The 18,559-nt window shown below is 41.7% G+C and overlaps 1 protein-coding gene across 5 annotated transcripts in view; it reads right to left on the bottom strand.

Annotated features, from left to right (window-relative positions):
* The window catches only part of Dscam (DS cell adhesion molecule), a 583,662-nt gene that overhangs the window by 204,349 nt on the left and 360,754 nt on the right, over positions 1-18,559 (bottom strand). For all 5 annotated transcript variants that reach the window (XR_003951753.1, XR_003951754.1, XM_006522886.3 and 2 more), the window contains one exon: positions 9,379-9,657. Coding sequence is in view for 3 of the 5 variants with exons in the window: in XM_006522886.3 (XP_006522949.1) it covers positions 9,379-9,657 (279 nt within the window). In the remaining 2 variants the exon portion in view is untranslated. The remainder of the gene's footprint in view (positions 1-9,378; positions 9,658-18,559) is intronic.

Below are 18,559 nucleotides of genomic sequence, written 5' to 3' on the forward strand. Positions count from 1 at the left end.
GTGGCCTAATCTCAGCACATTTCAAGCAGACTGGAGACGCCCATGGAGTGGACTCTCAGTGAGATAGCCATGCGTCACACACAGATGGTGTTCCCTTTCTTCCCACATCTGGTAAAATTAATCCCACTAGTTTTAGATTCTGTAGTTTCTAATGTTGACACACATGTATGGACCTTGGTGCTGCAGACAGATGGGAATTCCAGCTGGCACATGACATGGACTGAGGAGGTGCCTAGGATCTCACTGAAATAAGCAGCTTAGAAGCATGTTGAAATGATGCAAGCCACAGTGAAGATCAGTTGGCCCAAGAAGTAACCAAGAATGGGGGGAGGGGGAATCTATCCAGACTAGAGAAGCAGCTGGAGATGGAATTCAGGCTGTGTGTTTCCGTTTCTTTCATCCAGCTTTTTGTAGAACACATTAAACATGGAGAGGTAACAGGGCTGAGGAAGAACACAGCCCAGATGAACACCTCAGTCTCGGGTTCCGCTGGTTTGTGCATTTGACCTTCTATATACATTACAGAATGACTTGACTTCCCAATATGTAAATTAGGGATAATTGTGGTACCCATTTCACAAGACTGTCATGGGGTGAAATCGAGTTGAGATTCAGAACATTAGCACTTTGTTGGAAAAAAGAAAGGAGTCTAAGAGTCAATTCATTTAATAAATTCAGATGCCCAGCTTTGAAGTAAACACTCCTTTTAGCAATCAGATCCGGAACATTTGTAAACTGCCCAATGATTTCACTTCAGATAATTAATATTTTGAGAATAATGCATTCAATTCAGATGTATATATGCTTGGAATAAATTAATAAAAGTTGAGTGCCTTAAGGCCAGGAGATATTTCTTGGAAAATAAGAAATTTTTTTCTTCCCTCCCTTCTTCTTACCATTCCTCTGCTATCTTTCATTCCTCCCTCCTTCCTCTGTCTTTCCTCCTCTCCTTCTTTCTTTTTCCCTTCCCTTTGTAAAAATATTACTTTTTAAAAATTTTATATGTGTGGGCATTTTGCTTGTATGCCATGTGTGCACTGACCAAGTAGGTCAGAAGAGGACATGGGATCCCTGGAATTGGAATTACAGACGATTGTGAGCTGTCCTGTGGGTGCTGGGAATTGAAGCTGGGTCTTTTGGAAGAGCAACCAGTGTCCTTAGCTGCTCAGCCATCTCTCTAGCTTCTGTTGTTAGAGTTTTTTGAGATAATGTCTTGCTATATAGCTCAAGTTGGCCCCAAAATTTTGACCCTCCTACTTCTGTCTCCTAAATTGAAGAATGACAAGGAGTTCCACCATATGTACCACCACGCCGCCCCAAATTTTCTAATGAAGGTGGTTAACAACCATCAGGGTAGATTCAAAATTTTAAACATCGTACTAGACTCACTGTCCATGGTATGCGAGGCAACTCTGCAGCTAATCCTGCCAAGAGGAAGAGCTGCTTCTTCACTGGGTGAGACACCCAGCTACAAGTTCTCAGTTATCACTCATCCATAGTCCTCTGCTCAACTTGGCTCTACGCTAAAAAAAATTATGCTCAAAAACTAATCAAAAATGTCTACATGGGCTATTAACACATGGTAAGGATAATATAGTTATAGATGGAAATGGTCCCTTGATTGGTAGAATAATCCTCCTAAATTATCAAGAATTTTTTTAGATACTGGCAAGGATATCCTGTGGGTTCCCCAAGTAGGCTTTTCTCTCATAATAGAATCCCCTCTTCTAGTCCCATATTGGTACATGCTTTCATAAAACCCCAAGACACAAATAAGCAGGCTTCTGAATTCTTATGGGAAAGAGAATATTTAATGGCTCAGTTTTATCCACTATTCATATGCAGTGCTACTTCAGACAACATTGAAGAAAATATATATTACTGAGCACATAACTAAGCCACATCTTAACACATCCCATCACATGGAGGATGGGAACCTCCTGGGTTTGAGGTGGAGTCTTGGGCTTTGCCTTTCTTATGAGCTCCCAGGTGATCCTAAGGCTGCCAGTCCAGATGTCATCCTTTAATAATCATTGTTCTGAATGGCTCCTTAGAAAGCACCGGGTATGAAGGAGCTGTAGCTGACCACAATGGCAGCTCATGTATTAAAGCAACTTTTACTGCTTCCTGCTTTCCTTGATCTTCATCTTTCCTCTTTCTCTGGAATACAGGAGTTACATCCCAACTAAGTGGTTTGCAGCCAGTTCTGATTGCACTCTGCTCTCAAGAGAAATAAAGCTATGTAGGGTGAGGATAATATTGTTTCTTATCTCAAATGATCTCCATTTGTCATTTATGCCTGGTGTCATTTCTGTTACCAGTGCCCCATTTGAATCTCTTCTCCACCCAGTAATGTAAAGGTTGCTTGGGAAACCATCACATGCTCTCACGGGCCCTTGACTGTGCCCAGGTCCCTACACTGCTTTGTAGGCTCTTAGCAACCTCCCTCACACACACACACACACACACACACACACACACACACCTCGCCCTGTACCTGCAGGCTTTTTTTGAAGCCATTCCAAAGCTATTCCCATTCACTAGTTCTCAGGATGGACTTGCTTGAGTCTTCACACTCCCTTCTGTGCCTTTGTTTGATGCATTCCTATTTGTCATTTCTTCTGCCTCAGCTGAAAGCTCATTTAACCAGGTACCTTTCCTGATGCTTTAGTGGAGACTGAGGCTAAATCCTCTCCAAACCCCACTCCCCAAGCCTTTGTTACAACTGCTAGGTATTGCTTGTCTAATTGCCTGTCTCCCATATCAGGTTCTGCACCCTGTGATAAAAGAATTCAGGTGCAGGGACTTGGGTGTCATTTTGATCACATTCAGAACATTCACTGCTCTTAGGGGAGCTAGGGCCTCTTCCAGTAACCATATGCTCCAGCCAAAACTCTTGGTATTTTCATGTGATGAATTTCACCAATTTGATGTTTGGATCGTGTGTGGACCAAGTGCCAGCTTGAGTTCTGTAGCTAATGGCTAAGGCCCCAGTTCGCAATGTGGATTTATCTCTGAACAGTAACAGAATTTCTCTCTGACACTGAGCAGGAAGAGTCTTAAGTTACTATTCCTTACAATCCCTGGTCATAGGGTAAACCCCACTATGCCAGCTATGCAGATGAGAAAGCCAAGCCTCAGAGAAGTCAGCCATGTTTCCAAGCTCACCCAGATGGTGATACAGCAATGTGGGCCTGGTCAGCCTTCAGAAAGTTCTAGCATCACATCTGCACCTTCTTTTTCTTCCTGAACTGGCTTACATATCAAGGCGATGGAGCTCACTCCTCTGTGAAGTCTGTGGTCATATCAAGAACACCAATCTCCCTGTTATCAAGGTATGTTTTGCTCTTGTAATTAACAGCCTGTCACTCCAAGACTCCCAAACCACCCTCACAGTGACAGGCAATTTCAAGACCTCTAAACCATCCATTCTATGTTGACATTTCCCAAGCTACATCTCAGACCAAGACTCCTCAGCGTGTAAGAGAGGCACTTCTTGATTCCAGTGAAAGATTAAAGCAGAAGGCACAGAGTAATTTGCTGTGTTTTATATACTTTCATGTGATGTATTTCATCAATGTAATGCTTGGATCCTTCATAAACCAAGTGCTAGCTGGTGCCTGTAGTTAGTGGTTAAGGCCCCAGTTTGCATGTGGATTTCTAACTGAACAGTGACAGTGAGCAGGGAGAGTCTTAATTTCACTTAATTTCCCCACTGCAGTGGTGAGCTGGCTGCTCCCTTGGGGAGGAGTATTATCATGCCTCCTCACACTGATTTCCACACAACTGGTCACTAAGGGCATCAAAGAACCTTATGCAAACTGTCCTCACCCTGAGTCCTTCCTGCAGCCACCACCAGGTGTCTCTGCTTCTCATCTTGTAGGCATCCAGCTCAGTTCATTCTAGTGACTCATGCTAATAATTAATTCCTATGACCTTGAGACTTTACTTAGGACCCGGGACCTTGAGTGTGTGAAGCAAAGTTAACCCGGCAGCTGACCTTCCTTACATATCTTAATTAGCATCTTCTGCTCTCTCCTATCTCCCTCCCTTAGAGCCAGTAGGATTTCCCAAACCCAGCCTTTCTTGCTCTTATCCTATCATGTTGCTGTTTGCTAAAACTTCAGGATTCCCTCCCTTGTTCCTTTTAGGATGCAGTGCATATATCCACTAAATTCAGTGCATGTAACCTTCCTTCCTTCTTCAGCGGAGGGTCTAATGCTTGCCACATTGCTTGACCTGTCTCTATCTCTGTCCTACTGATCTGGATGAGTTTCTGTCACCTCAGGGACTATTCCAGGGTCAGCTAAGTATGTGTGGTAAGTGCATCATTGCTGAACAGTAGAAGAAAGGAGCAATGAAGTAAAATTAGACACAATGACACTGAAAGAATCATTGGGAAGATTTCTTTTTAGAAAGACTGTCGTGGATAAAGACTTAGAGAAAGAGAGCGTGCTTAAAGAGCTACATATTCCATATTTGTGGTTCTTTCATTTTAGCCATTACCTTGATGAAATAATAGGAGGAAAAGCAGCCAGCAGGGACCCTGACATTAGTTTCTTGCAGGGTTGCTAGATATTCTTTTCTTATCAGATTTTGTTTTTCACTTATGTGCAAGTGTATTTTGACTGCATTCATATTTATGGGCTGTGTGTATGCGCTGCCTACCAAGGCCAGAAGGGCATCAGAGCCTCTGGAGAAGGACTCATCAGTAGATGTAAGCCTTTGCATGGGTGCTGGGAAATGCACACACATGTTCTGCAAGAACAACCAGTGTGTTAACTGCAGAGCTTCCCTCCAGACCCAGCTGCCACTTACAAACTAGTTGAGTTGATTTTATGACAGGACAATTACCTATCATGAAATATGTATGATATAAATTCCCAAACTGGTTAGCTCTATATTTTAGTTCAATTTTAATCTTTTAATCAGAATATTTTTTTCGGGAAATATTTTTTCACTTAAAATTTTTTGAGATTATATCATTTCTTCCTGTCCTTTCCTCCATCTAAACCACTAAACACACACACACTATATATATATATAATATATAACATAATATAATATAATATATAATACATAATATATAATATATACATATATACACACACATGGCAACTATATATCAGCTATATATATTATATATATGTATATATAATATATATACATATATATTCCTAAATATAACTTGCTCAGTCTGTATAATGTTATTTATATGTTTGTCTTCAGGATCAACGATTTGGCACCAGTCAACCAGTTGATGTGCTTTCTCTGGGGAGGATTCTTTATCTTACCCCAGCATTCCTGAAGTTCTTTGTGTATAGCTGAGGCTTTGTGATCTTTCACCCATCCACTTGGATGTCTACTGTTGACCTTGTTCAGCTCATGTTTATGTGAGACTTTATGGGTGTATCTTATGACATTACTAGGTGGACAATGGAAGCTGGAATGTTTTAGGTTTGTACCCATGTCCCCTCATCACAGGGCCTGTGGAACTCTCACTCCCTCTATATTAGGCAAATGTGTGTGTTGTGGTTGGAATATAGAATGTCGCCAGGTGCTATGTTTATGGACACTGGAATTTCAGCTGTGGGTGCTGTTTTAGGATATTGTGGGGCCTAAAGGGCAGGGGACAAGGCTGGTAAAGGGGTGTTACTAGGAAATAGATCTTGAGTATTACTCCCCTTGCTTTATAGCTCAGCCAAACCTTCATGGAACAATATAGTATGATATACTGTTGAAGCTTCCTATGATATATGCATATATAATACATATAGATACATGCATATAAAAATGAGTTAAAATATAGTTATGCTATTGCATGACAACTGTGTCCCCACTATAGCTAATAAACAAAAACCACAGTACCAAGAACAAGTTACCTCTTTTGGAGTTGTTGATCAATGAGGTTCTACAAACCCACAAACATTATAGGTTTGCTATTGGCTGCCCTTCAGAACTTGACAGTAAGACTTTAATACTGAAGACACCAAATATTTGAATCATAGACTATGGAGATATCAATCTGATACAGACCTGGAAGCCTCACCTTTCATGGCTAGCATTTATTGTGCTAAAAGTGCTCTGAATGCTACCAGAGGGGAAAAGCAATTGTCATCCTACCCAGCTATGAACCCTGTGAGCTACAATAATGACTGGCAGACATTCGTGGCTCAAATGTTGTGGGAGTAACCAACTATTTTATGATTGGATTAAAAATTCACCCCACAAGATGAAACCCATACATAGCATCATTATTGGGTCAACTATGGACATAATATTAAACTGATTCCTAATGACTTATGATTATATCCACAGACTTGTGTATCTCTCAACTCCCATCAGAGAAGCCTGATCACTTGTGGTCTCTGTGTTGATCTATTTGCAGTATATGGTGATTGACATAGAGAGCCTCCTCTCATCAAGGTTCAGAGAATAGGAAACAAAGACTTCTTAGCTCTGATTGGACCATCTATATCAAGGATGAGGATTATTGTGGAAGAGGAAGTGCTAGAGGAAGTAGATAAACATGAGGAAACAATGTCCTCTGAATGCAACCGTCCAGCTACACATATTAACTCATGGTGATCATGACAGCATTCACGAGACCCATAAACAAGAACCAAAGAAATAGCATGGAGAGGGGAGGTAGGCATAAAGTTCTACTCATAGCTAAGGAGCTACTATCAATTGATAGCTACTAAGAGAACAGTCAGTTTCCTTTAAGAGTTGGTTCCTAGTAAGCTGACCACTCTCTAGTGAAAGGCCACATATCTAAGAGTCTATAGGCAGCACAAATTAGAATTGGAGGATGTTTTTAAAAAGGCACAGATTTGTGTAGGTAGGGAAGGGGTGGGTAGATCTTGGAGGAGTTGAGAAGAGGTAGATAGGGCATTTACAATAAGAACATTGTACAGTTCTCAAAGAACTATTTGTTTGTTTGTTTGTTTGTTTTGAAAAAGGCAAATCAGTGTATGTCACCATCCTGGTTAGTCTCTAGTCAAGAAGGAGAAAGACTTGGAAAATAATCACATGGTCAAAACCCAGGAGACCAATAGACTACGTGTCAGAGTCAACTTGTAAGCTTCATGAAGGGGTGAGATCCGATCCTCCTCTAAGATGGCTGATAACAGTATGGGCTGCTGATTGGAAACTAGGCCTTCTTTACAGGTCCCTGTGACATTGTGAAGTTTGGCAAAACTTGAGAATCACCTATCAGTGATTTTGAAGAAAAATTTAATACTTTCCCACAGATATGGGAGATAGATCTATTTCTGAGGATGATCATTTAATCGGTCTGGGTTAGGACCAGAAACCACACTTTAATGTCCTGGGGCCTCTCCCTTGGTCTTGTGAAGATCATATGCCCCAGTGCAGGGGAACGCCAAGGTCAGGAAGTGGGGGTGGGTGGGTTGGGAAGCAGGGCGGGTGGGGTATAGGGGACTTTCGGGATAGCATTTGAAATATAAATGAAGAAATTATCTAATAAAAAATGTCATGGGGCCTCTGTGGTGCAGTTCACTTGAGATTCTGCCCTAGATCACCTTGTTATCTCTGAGTTTTCCCATCACAGTAGCTGGTTTTTGTAGCCCGTTCCATCTTCAAAGCTCTGTCAGCCTGCTGGTGATGCACCACATGCTCAACAGGTGATAATTTGTGAAGAACAAGTTCATGATTAATGAGATTATACTCTACCCTGTAACTTAAACTGTGAGGTCAGTTCTACTTCTGCTGACCTTGGTCTTGGCCAAAATAATGCCAATTGCTGTTTTTATAATTCCAAGTAACAACTAAAACAAAAACAAAAATAAAAACAAAACCTATTCAGCCTGCTCTTTTTTATCCACTGTTTTTATTTCCTGCCCTTGATCCTTCAGAATAGATTATATTGAAGACAGTCTAGGCACTGTTATGCGCTTCACAAACAATGGCAGTTATGCTTGGAGGAAGAATTGGGAAGGAGAGAAAAAGGGGGGCTTCTATTTTCATTTATCTCTTTAAATGCAGGGGAAGAGGAGAGGTTTCCTAGTTCTCATAGTCATGTGTATCTTCTGTTCATTTTTAATAAAGATCTAGTTTCTTGCTTATTTGTCCATTGTTTTTATATTACTTATTTTCCAACTGTGTGAAGTTGGCTTCTCTCCATGACTCCCAGGTGCACAACATTCTCTGTGCTTTGTGGATGAGTATGAAGAAATGCATTCATTTCTGTCAGAAAAGGAGAGGTGTAGAGTGGACATGGCTCCAGACTGAGGAAGGACAGAGAACCTTTGCTCTAGGAAGTCTGCCATCAATGGTCCTCAAGATACTAACGCACAGAGACCCTGGTGTATGGGGGCTTTAAAGGGCAAAAACAAAAAACCAGCATTCACATACACCTTCCTTTCATAGTTACCTCCTCAAAGCACATGAATTTTGCTCCCTTAGAGAATCAGTAAATCCCACCCATCTCTACTTGACAGTTCAGCTGGCAACTAGTGCCATGTCATATTTGCAGTTTGAACCACCACCACACTCTAGTTGTCTGAAGCAAAGACTTGAGGCAAAACCAGCACCTTTAGAGGACTGACATCACTGCTGGTGTTCAATATGTGCCAGTCCATGCTGTTTTAATCATCCATGGGTTCTATGGCAGTGATCCTAACTTAAACCATTGCAAAGGCTTCCCCAAACCATGATGCGTTTAACACTAAGTAGAAATGAGGAACAAAGAGCCCCACATCTGTAAACTCACTGCTGTGGTGCAGCTCTGTAGAAAAGCTGAGGTGCAGGGTACCTATACATGTTATTTCTTAAAGATTTTACTCTTAATTATGTGTGTGTGTGGGGGGGGGGGTAGAGGCAGGGGAGTCTGTGAGTGCAGGTGCTCTCAGAGGCCAGAGGCCTCGATCTTCTGGAGCTGGAGTTACAGTTGTGGTTGTGAGCTACTGAACCAATGCTGGTCACAGAACTCAGTCTTCTACAAGCACAGTACATACTCCTAACTGCTGTGTCATGAATCCAGCCCAATAAATGTTCAACAGCCAACAGTCCAAATGATTAAAATACATGACTAAAATCTTTATATGAAATAAATATAAGAAAATCAAGGCTAACAAAAATTTTCTCCTTAAAAACTTACGTGTTCAGCAGAAGACCTATTTCACCAGACCCCAGTCTTCCCTTGTATATTTCTAAGCAAATATATCTAATATGTTGGACATATTGAGATTAGACAAACATAAATTTGTTTCAGAGTTTAGAGGAATGCATTATTTTATAGCTGTGATTCTTTTTCAGTGGGGGAATAGTGAATTTCTGTTCCTGATTCTTTTCTCAGAATTTCAAGCCATGCACCATCATTGAACACCACCACGTGGGATACATCTCTCCACTCACCTCTCACAATCAGCTGACTCTGGTGTTCCACGGCTGCTGCCTCGTTTCTCGCAATGCAGGTGTAATTCCCATTGTGCATTAGGGAGAGGTTGGAGATCCTCAGGGAGCTGGTGAAGTCAATGTTGTCAATGGTTACTCCGAGGCTTGCTGGAATTGGCCGGCCATCCTTCTGCCAGGTGATGGTGATGGGTAAGTCCCCTGAGACCACCACACATGGGATGAAAACCCGCTGCCCGATGGAGAATCTTGGGAACTCAAAAGGTTGGATGAAAGGTGGAACTAGAAAGAAAAGAATAACAGAGAAAAGGTAAGAATGAGTGCTTGGCATTTTACTTGTGCATCCTTTTCTTAAGCCAGTCCCTAAATGAGTGTGCAGTGATCCATGAATACAGCCCAGGAGTATATGAGCTATCGAAGGCTGGCAAGGGAACCTTGGCCACTCAGATTTCCTCAGCATGCTGAACGCAAGGCATGGCTCATTTGTCATTCAACAAATATGATTCATCTAATTCATTCAATGCAACTTTAAACAGTAAAACTATTTTTGGCTGGTAACATTTAAGTTGTGCTGCATTGTGAAAACCATGAGACCGCTTTGTGCTTGGCATATTCACCAATATTTGTACATGTGTTGTGCAATGGACACTCTTGTTCTCCTCTCAGCTGCTGCTGGTACTGTCTGGTACACAGGACAGTGGTTTCCAGTGTCAGCACTCAGCATGTCCACATGACTAACTAGTAACAACTGTAAACTACAGCTTCTTATTTTAGGCAGTTGGGGTGATCCACACTCCTTAACTTTGCAGGTTCTGTAGATAGCATGTTAATTTATGGATGGACCCATGCCAAGGTGCCTGAGTTGCTGGACTGTGTTGCTAATAGAGCTGTCAGTCTGGCCAATCACAGACTAGACAGTTTAGAGGGTTCATTCATAATGTATTCCTGTCTATAAACTGCTTCTTGTCTTCCTGCCTTAAGACCAAGCTTCCTTGGGTCCTTCTTCAATGACCTTGGTAACACTTTACATCATAGACTAGTCAAAGTAGAAACAAAGAAGCCAAGTTGGAACCCTAGGAGTGGACAGGTTATTAATGCATTGTCCATATTGGCATTATGGGTAATTATTCATGACCTCACTGTAGATGGGGAAACTGAGCCTCTAATATGTTCCTTTGCACTTAGACTTGGAATGAGTTTGTCTTTTTAGGAGAGCTCAAACCATTTCCTTCTGGTTAAAGTTGGAACATATATTGCTAGCCATTATTGTATTTTTTTTTTGCATGCTCTTTTTTTTTTTTTAAGAAAAAAAAAACCATCTTTTTAAATCCAAGAATTTGGAAATAACATATGATGCAAACTTGATTCCAAAGCTCAGAGCAACTTGTAGTAAAAAAGACATTTTACCAGATGAGCTGACAGAAGGGGGATCAAGCACCAAGCTGAAATCCATAGGGTCATTAATCCACTACAGAATCAGTTCTGTTATCAACTTGAGGGAGTTGTAAGAGACACAGCCGGGAAGACTAAGCGCAGAACCATGTGCTCAATCCTTCATTCACTTAATGAAGTGTTCAGCAAGCACCTGGTATGTGCTTGGCCACTGTTGTGTGCACTGAGCCCAGCAGTAACCACAGTGAATGGGCCTCTGCCAAGTGCAGTATTCATGAAGACACAGACAGCAGATAGCAACTCAGCAGGGTCATGGCTACTTGGGGACTTGACATTATTACTGTTGCTACTACATGCTCTCAGAAGCAGCTGCCAAAGAACTCAGGATGGCAAACACAGCCCAGAGCTAGAAGGACTAGTCTTGAGGAGGCTTGAATTTCATCTTAACCAGAGAAATTTAGAAACAAACACTGTACACAGCCAATGCCCAAAGCATCACAGCTCTCAATATAGGGTCACAGTTCTGGGTTTACAAAGAGCTGATCTGACTCTGATGCTAAGGGCAGGAGGGTGCAGAATGGGACAGGTGAGATGTGATGGGGCACACCAGCAGCCAGCTGGGGAAACAGTGATAGGCCAAGGACACTTGTATTTCTTCACATCTTGCCCCAGTTGGTATAAATGTTTACTACATGTGCAAACAGTATTCACAGTGACTATCGGATTTTTAATGCTTTGTGATATAAAGGATTACACTATTCATCCTTACCTTCTTACACACAGAACCCTGGTGATTATCATACTTAGACAAACACAGCACCTGACTGCTGCCTTGGTGCTTGCTGTCAGAATAGCAGACCAGTTCTCCAAGGTAAGAGCTTTGGAACTAGGCTGAGCAGTTTCCCACGCAGCTGTGCTACTTAAGATCTGCATTTAATCAGTCTATGGGCCTTGATTCTACTATGTATAAAATGACAACCAAAGCCAGAGTCCTTAATTAGTTGGCCCAGTGATTTAATAACCCTAGGTAGCATCTAAGTGAGTTTTTAAGCATTGATTCAGGTCATGTGTTTTTAAAAGGAGAAAAACCAACAATAAAAACACAATGAAAGAATTAAATTTCCCTATGGGTTTTCATAGAAAGGAAAAATATACATAAATACCTACACATATATGCATATATATATGTGTGTGTGTGTGTGTATGTGTATGTATGTATATATATATATATATATATATATATATATATATATATATATATATATATATATATGTCAAACATGGAAAGTAAGGCATTTGGATGTGTGTGTGTGTGTGTGCATATGTGTGCATATGTGTGCTGTGTGTGTGTATGTGTGTGTGCATGTATGTGGGGTGTGTGTGTGTGTATTTGAGATGTGTGCATACACTTATGAGAGCATGTGTGCACACTGGCAGGAGAGCAATCTAGGCTGTTGCTCCTCAGAAGTATCTTGTCTTTTTTGAGACAGGGTCCCCTTTGGTTGGAGTTCACCCAATATACCAGGCTGGCTGGCTAGAGATCCCCAGGGACCGCCTATCTCCAACTCCCCAGTGTTGGGATTAGTAACATGTATCCCATACCCAGTCAATTTCATGTGTATATTGGGATTGGACTCATACCCTTGTGCTTGCAAGCTAAGAAGTTTACTAAGACATCTCCCCAGCACAAGGAAGGAATTTTTATATAACTATTTAATGATGAAAGAAGTTTAGAATATAGGCTGTCAATAATTGTAAAGTCTAGCAATGACCCCTTAAACTGGGAGAGTTCTAAGACAGAAGAATGACATGTGCAAACTATTTCCTAATCGTAGAGAGTGGGGCTTGTCAGGGTTTCCTGGCTGCTCCGGGGGACCCTATCTCAAGGGAATAAGATGGAGAAGAGTAGACCAAGATACCCAACACCCACCTCTGCCCACCCCACTCCAACACTGAATGCTTTCCAGAAATGCACAATACTTTATTTTGTCAAGCAATGAAATTACAAAGGACACCACTACAGTTTTGTAAGTAATGACAGGCATGGCCTTGAAGCCACACTGCTGAGGAGGTAGGCATTCAACACACTGAGAATCAATACTACAACTGGAGAGGTGACTCAGTGGTTAGCAGTACTGGCTACTTGTGATGAGGTTCAGTCAGTCCCCAGCATACTGGATCAAAATTGCCCAAAACTCCAGTTAAAGGCATCACAGTCACGTTTGCATCTGATATTGTGCTGATCACCTGCCCCATTGGAATGGGCCTCCTTTTTAAAGCAGATTAAATGCCTGGATCAATTAACTACCTACATCACCAACGTGGCCTCTTGCTTCAGTTAGAGTCACATGTTGGATGACAAACTGTTGCACACTCTCTCTGAGGCTCAATGCAGAGGTATAAAGCTCAGGTGTCCCTTGTAATTGAACGGAGTAACAACAACAGTGACAACAACAACAACAACAGTAATACCACATTTCCTTTCACAACTTTTAAAAATGTTGAACCACATAATCAGGATATTCTGACTATTCAACCCATTCCGAATATCCTTTTCAATGAGGCAAAGCTCCCGAACCCAGCTGACAGGAAAAGCTGGCAATATTACAGGAGTGAGGATTCTGAGTGTGATATGCACTGGGTTTTGACATAACCTTTCCGTAAGAAGTATGTAAATAACTGCTAAATGTCATCCATTACCAGGTTTGTGTATTTAGGATGGCAGGGGCCTTTCTCTATGGGGCCGAGAGCCTTCCACTATCGCAAATGCCAGATTCTCCTCTTCTTCCTTCTAAACTCACCCTAGGAACGTTACATCAGCTTGATCTATTTCTACATTTTACTCTCAACAATTAAAACTATATTCTGTTTAAAAAGGAGTCTGGTATATTGTGTGTTGCATATAGGTCAATCTTAGGCAATTAGCAATATCTCATCCCACAATTTGAAAGTGATGTGGAGAGTGGGTGTACTCACCCTTGTGGATAAGTGTGCAGGCCAGATATTGGTATTGAAAAACCTTGGGCCAATGGCTTCTCTACATCAGCTTTGAGACAGGGTATCTCAGTAAACCAAGGACTTACCATTTTCACCCCAAACACAGGGTTACAGGAACTGGTCCTAACACCCACCGTTTTGTGGTGCTGAGATCTGAACTGAGCACACGAAGACTTTTGCTTTTTAAATCTTCCAGGATACAGAAATGGACATCTCTCTCAGCTCTCCTCTTTCTATTTCCTTCCTCTGCTTTTTATAATAAGTTATTTCTTCTCATTCTCCAAAACTTTTTCTTCATTCTTTTTGTGGGTGACATATATGTGCATGGTGTTTATTTCTGTGTGTGGATGTGTTAGTGTGTGTGTGCATGAGTTAGTGTGTATGTGTGTGTGCATATATTTTTGTGTTTGTGTGTGTGTATGTATTTCTCTGTGTGCATGTGTTTGTGTGTGCACATACGTGTAGTGGTAGAAGCACATGTGTGTGAAGAAGTGTCTTCGTAAATCATTCTCTACTTTAGTTTGTTTGAGACAGGGTATATCATTAAACCTGGAGCTCACCAAGTCATCTAGACTGGCTGATCCGGGGGTCTTCCTGTCTCTACTTCCTCAGTTCTGGGATTACTTCTGTGCTAAGTTCTGAGAGTCTGGACTCACTTCTATTTTTGTGCAGCAATCACTTTATCAACTGTGCTATTTCCTTAGCACCCTACCAAATGTTCTTTAACATCCTGTCTCCTTTTGGGAGAACTTTATCTTCCAAAGTCACCTCTATCTTCAGATTCTGTACAGTATAAGGAAGCCATTGCTGTGAACAGCCTATCATAGTTCAGTCCTAATGACATGCTGCCTGAAAGGCCATTCCCTCATGAGACCTGGTCAGGAATTGCCCAGACATCTCACTGGCCACTGGCCATGCACATGCCAACTGTAGCTACAAAATGAACAGCATGATACTACTGACCTGCTGGGCTTGCAGCCAAGTACACCAGCCCCAGGCTGTTCACAGAGAGACTTGACATGCTTTAAATCTCTCTACCTGTAGAATATGACTCATTAGAACATGGCATATAGGATACAGATGAGTCTTCTACTCACTACGGGAACCTTCAGTTCAAAAGTTTCAGTAGAACACATCCTGTTGGCTCATGTGATTTTGTGGTTTGTGTAGAATCACACAGAAAAAGGAAATAAATCAATTTTCTTTTTAATTTCCTACTTTTTGTAAAATAAGTATCTTATATGTTTTAATTGCATAATGATTTTTGGAAGAAAATTCTTAGGGATAGTGGCATGGGTTTAGACTCTTGAGTCATGTACCACCCCGATGTCCTTAAGAATGACTTAAAATAGAGAATGAGGTTCATATGTCTGAGATGTCATAGTCAGGATATAAATAGGAATAGACACTTAGGGCATTTAACTCTTGGTTCTTCCCAGCCATGAGGGAAATGGTACCAACACACGGTCTTGCTCAAGTTGCTAGGGCATTCATGCCATCTATAAGTTTCTACATGGGATTCACTCCCCTGACCTCTGGCCAGCAGCTGAAGTGGGCTCACAGGGAATTAGGCTGTGGGTGGGAGTCTGCCTTGCTCCGAGAGCAAGCATTTAGGATGTGAGATGCAAACAAAAAAGAAGAATGTTGCAGCCAGAAGAACTCAGATTGAAGCACACTGACAGAAGCTTGGCCCTGTGTTCGGCCTCTCACTCTGAGTTGCCCTTGGGCTTCACGATGAACTTATATTAAATGACACTCAGATGATGACCTAGAAAAAGCAAGGACAGCAAGAGCTTGCAGGGCATCCCACAGTTCTGCCTGCTGTGGGGATGGCTAGGGAGGGCTGGGGAACGAGGAGACACAGCTCCTGGAGCATGGTTGTGAAGCCCCTTGGGGGTTGAGTTATAGGATTTCCTTAATGTTGTGTCTTGGCACACTTCCAAAAGTTCAAACCATGTAGAGTATATGATGTTTTAACAATCCCTGCTTTCCCCAAAGGTATTCATGGCTTAATTAAGTTCGATTTGGGGGTGTATTTAAATCATGTTTCTCACTTGAGCAACCCTTGCTCAAGTGAGAAACATCTCTCTTTGAAATCTAACTTCCTGGAGAATCAGCCAGCAAGAGGATGTAGTGTGTGAAAGTGAACATATAGATTCATTAGTAACCAAATGCTGCCTGTGGATGCTGCATCTTTCCATCTTCGTTGCTTTTACTTATTTTGGGGCTATTACTGAAGAACAATTGCCATGTGGGCCAACTCTTTTTCAATTTAGCCCTTCTATGCCTGAGCAAACGATATCTTGCTAGCTTTCTCTGGAGCAGAAAAGGAGAGACGCTGTGGAGACGAACACAATTTTGAAGTGTCTGGGATTGTTTCTCATTACCTTAGAGAAAAAAAAATGACCTGTACTACTGTGTTTATTTGGTTGTTTTTACAGTAGCTCTTAGTTCAGTTAGAACTGAAATACACCTTTCTCTGTAATATTTCAAATAAATGATGGTGTTCTCTTTTCCCCATGCCAAGGGGATCCAGTGGCTTCCCTTAGCATTGTGAAGGTGCAGGTTTATGTAGGTGAATCAGAACAGCGATGCCATCACAGAAAAGAGCTGGGTTTCTTCCCCACCCCTGGTGACTCTGCTCCCTTCACGACACACACTCTCATGGTCTAAGATGTCATTTTTAAGCTGGTTTGAAATTCTGTGCAATTTCAATGCAATCTGGTTTTACCAAAAAAAAAAAAAAAAAAAATCCTGTGTGATGAGTTGGAAAGAATTTTTATATTTGTTTAGATGGGCTTTCCATGTGTGTTGGTCCTAGTGCAAGTTTGTGCAAGCAAGTATGAAGGGCAGACAACTTCAGATGTTATTCCTTGTTCCTTGAGATAGTGTTTCTCACTGGTCTGGGGCTCCCCAGTGAGGCTAGCCTGGCTGGCCATGGAGCTCTCAGGGATCTGTAATCCCTAGCTAGGATGACAAGCCCTTGTGACTACACCCAGCTCTTACTGATTGGGCTGGTTTTGTTATTATTGTTTTCTGGGTTTGGGGAATGGAGAACAAACCCTCATGCTTGAAAAGCAAGGACTTTACTGACTGAGGCTTCTCCCAGGCTCTAGAATGGCTTCTGATGCACACACACACACAAGATAAGCACACAGTGAAACTATGAAAATAGAAGACATTCATAGTCAACCTTGGTAATGGAAAAGAAAACCAAATAAAAGTACAGGATTTACAGCCACTCTGTCATCAACAACCAGAAAGGCAGTCCTGGATAAGATGTGGGGGATGGCACTCAAACACATGGTAGGTGGCAACAGAAACTGACACAGAAATTTTGGAGACTGGTCAAAACCAGTTACACTGGGCTGCCTATGAATTCTATTTCTGTCTATAAATTTCTACAGATGCTATACTAAATATATCTACAGGATGTCTATGCTAACATGTATGACAAAGAGCTAGGAGCATGATGGCATGATTAGCCTCTGTGTTCTTATGTGTTTGTCTGTGAATAAAGGCACAGAATTTTGTTGAAAGTAAACATTTACTACATTTAAACACGTTTAAGTGTGTGTGTGTGTGTGTGTGTGTGTGTGTATGTTTGTATGTGTGTGTGTGTGTGTGTGAGAGAGAGAGAGAAAGAGAGAGAGAGAGAAAGAGAGAGAGAGAGAGAGATCAGTTATGATGGTTTGTATATGCTTGGCCCAACAAGTGTAGCCTTGTTGGAATAGGTGTGTCACTGTGGGCATGGGCTTTAAAACCCTCGTACTAGCTGCTTGGAAGTCAGTATTCTGCTAGCAGCCTTTAGATGAAGATGTAGAACTCTCAGCTCCTGCCCTATGCCTGTCTGGATGCTGCCATGTTTCCACCTTGATGATAATGGACTGAACTTCTGAACCTGTAAGCCAGCCCAAATTAAATGTTGTCCTTATAAGAGTTGCCTTGGTCATGGTGTCTGTTCACAGCATTAAAACCATAAGATGCCAATGTTATTGAAATTTTAAAAGACAGGTTAAGAGAAGAAAAGAGAGGGGTTTTGTGTGGACAGATGGCAACAGTGTGGCCCCCACACAAAGTTGTCAAAACCAAACAACTATCCCAGTGGGTAGCATTGTCAGGGACTCTGTTCATGAGTCCCAAGCCATGTCTCCATAGCTGGCTATGCTTTCCAACAAAGAGGCCTGGTCTTCATGATGGCGGTGACTCTTTCCTATTGCTCCAAGACATCAGTCAGTGCCCAGAGGGCTGTGTTTCTTTGAGTGGCCCCACAAAGAAAAATAGCTGCTGAGCTCTGCAAAGCACAACACAGATCAACATGGTGTCTCAGAAATGCATCTCAGGAACAAGTGAGCTCCCTGATTCACATACAGATTTAGTTGATTTCCATAGACAAGGAGAAGAGCTGCCAATGGCTGCCCTGCACAGGAAAATTGGTTCTGGGAGAACGGGAGGTTATACCCAGCAGAGGGAAGCATTATTATACATGTGCACAGCCTTGTAGAAAGAGATCGAGGACTTGAAGTGCAAGGAGCCAAAAGGAAGGCCCTGCAAGCAAAGGCTAGAAACGCCAGGGTGCAACCTGCAGCAAGAGAGGCTGAACTACATCAATACCAACTTCATTAGCATCCCAAAGAGCCTATTATGATATCTTAGGGTATGTAGATAAGCACATATTAGATGTAGTACTTATGTATATTGACATATGAGTGAAATGTACATATGCCTGGTGGTATATTTTACCACATGTGTTTTATTAGCACATTAATAGATCTTCATATTTACAACTAGAGTG

This window comes from Mus musculus, chromosome 16 (genome assembly GCF_000001635.26).
Source record: "Mus musculus strain C57BL/6J chromosome 16, GRCm38.p6 C57BL/6J".
In the NCBI taxonomy this organism is placed as follows: domain Eukaryota; kingdom Metazoa; phylum Chordata; class Mammalia; order Rodentia; family Muridae; genus Mus; species Mus musculus.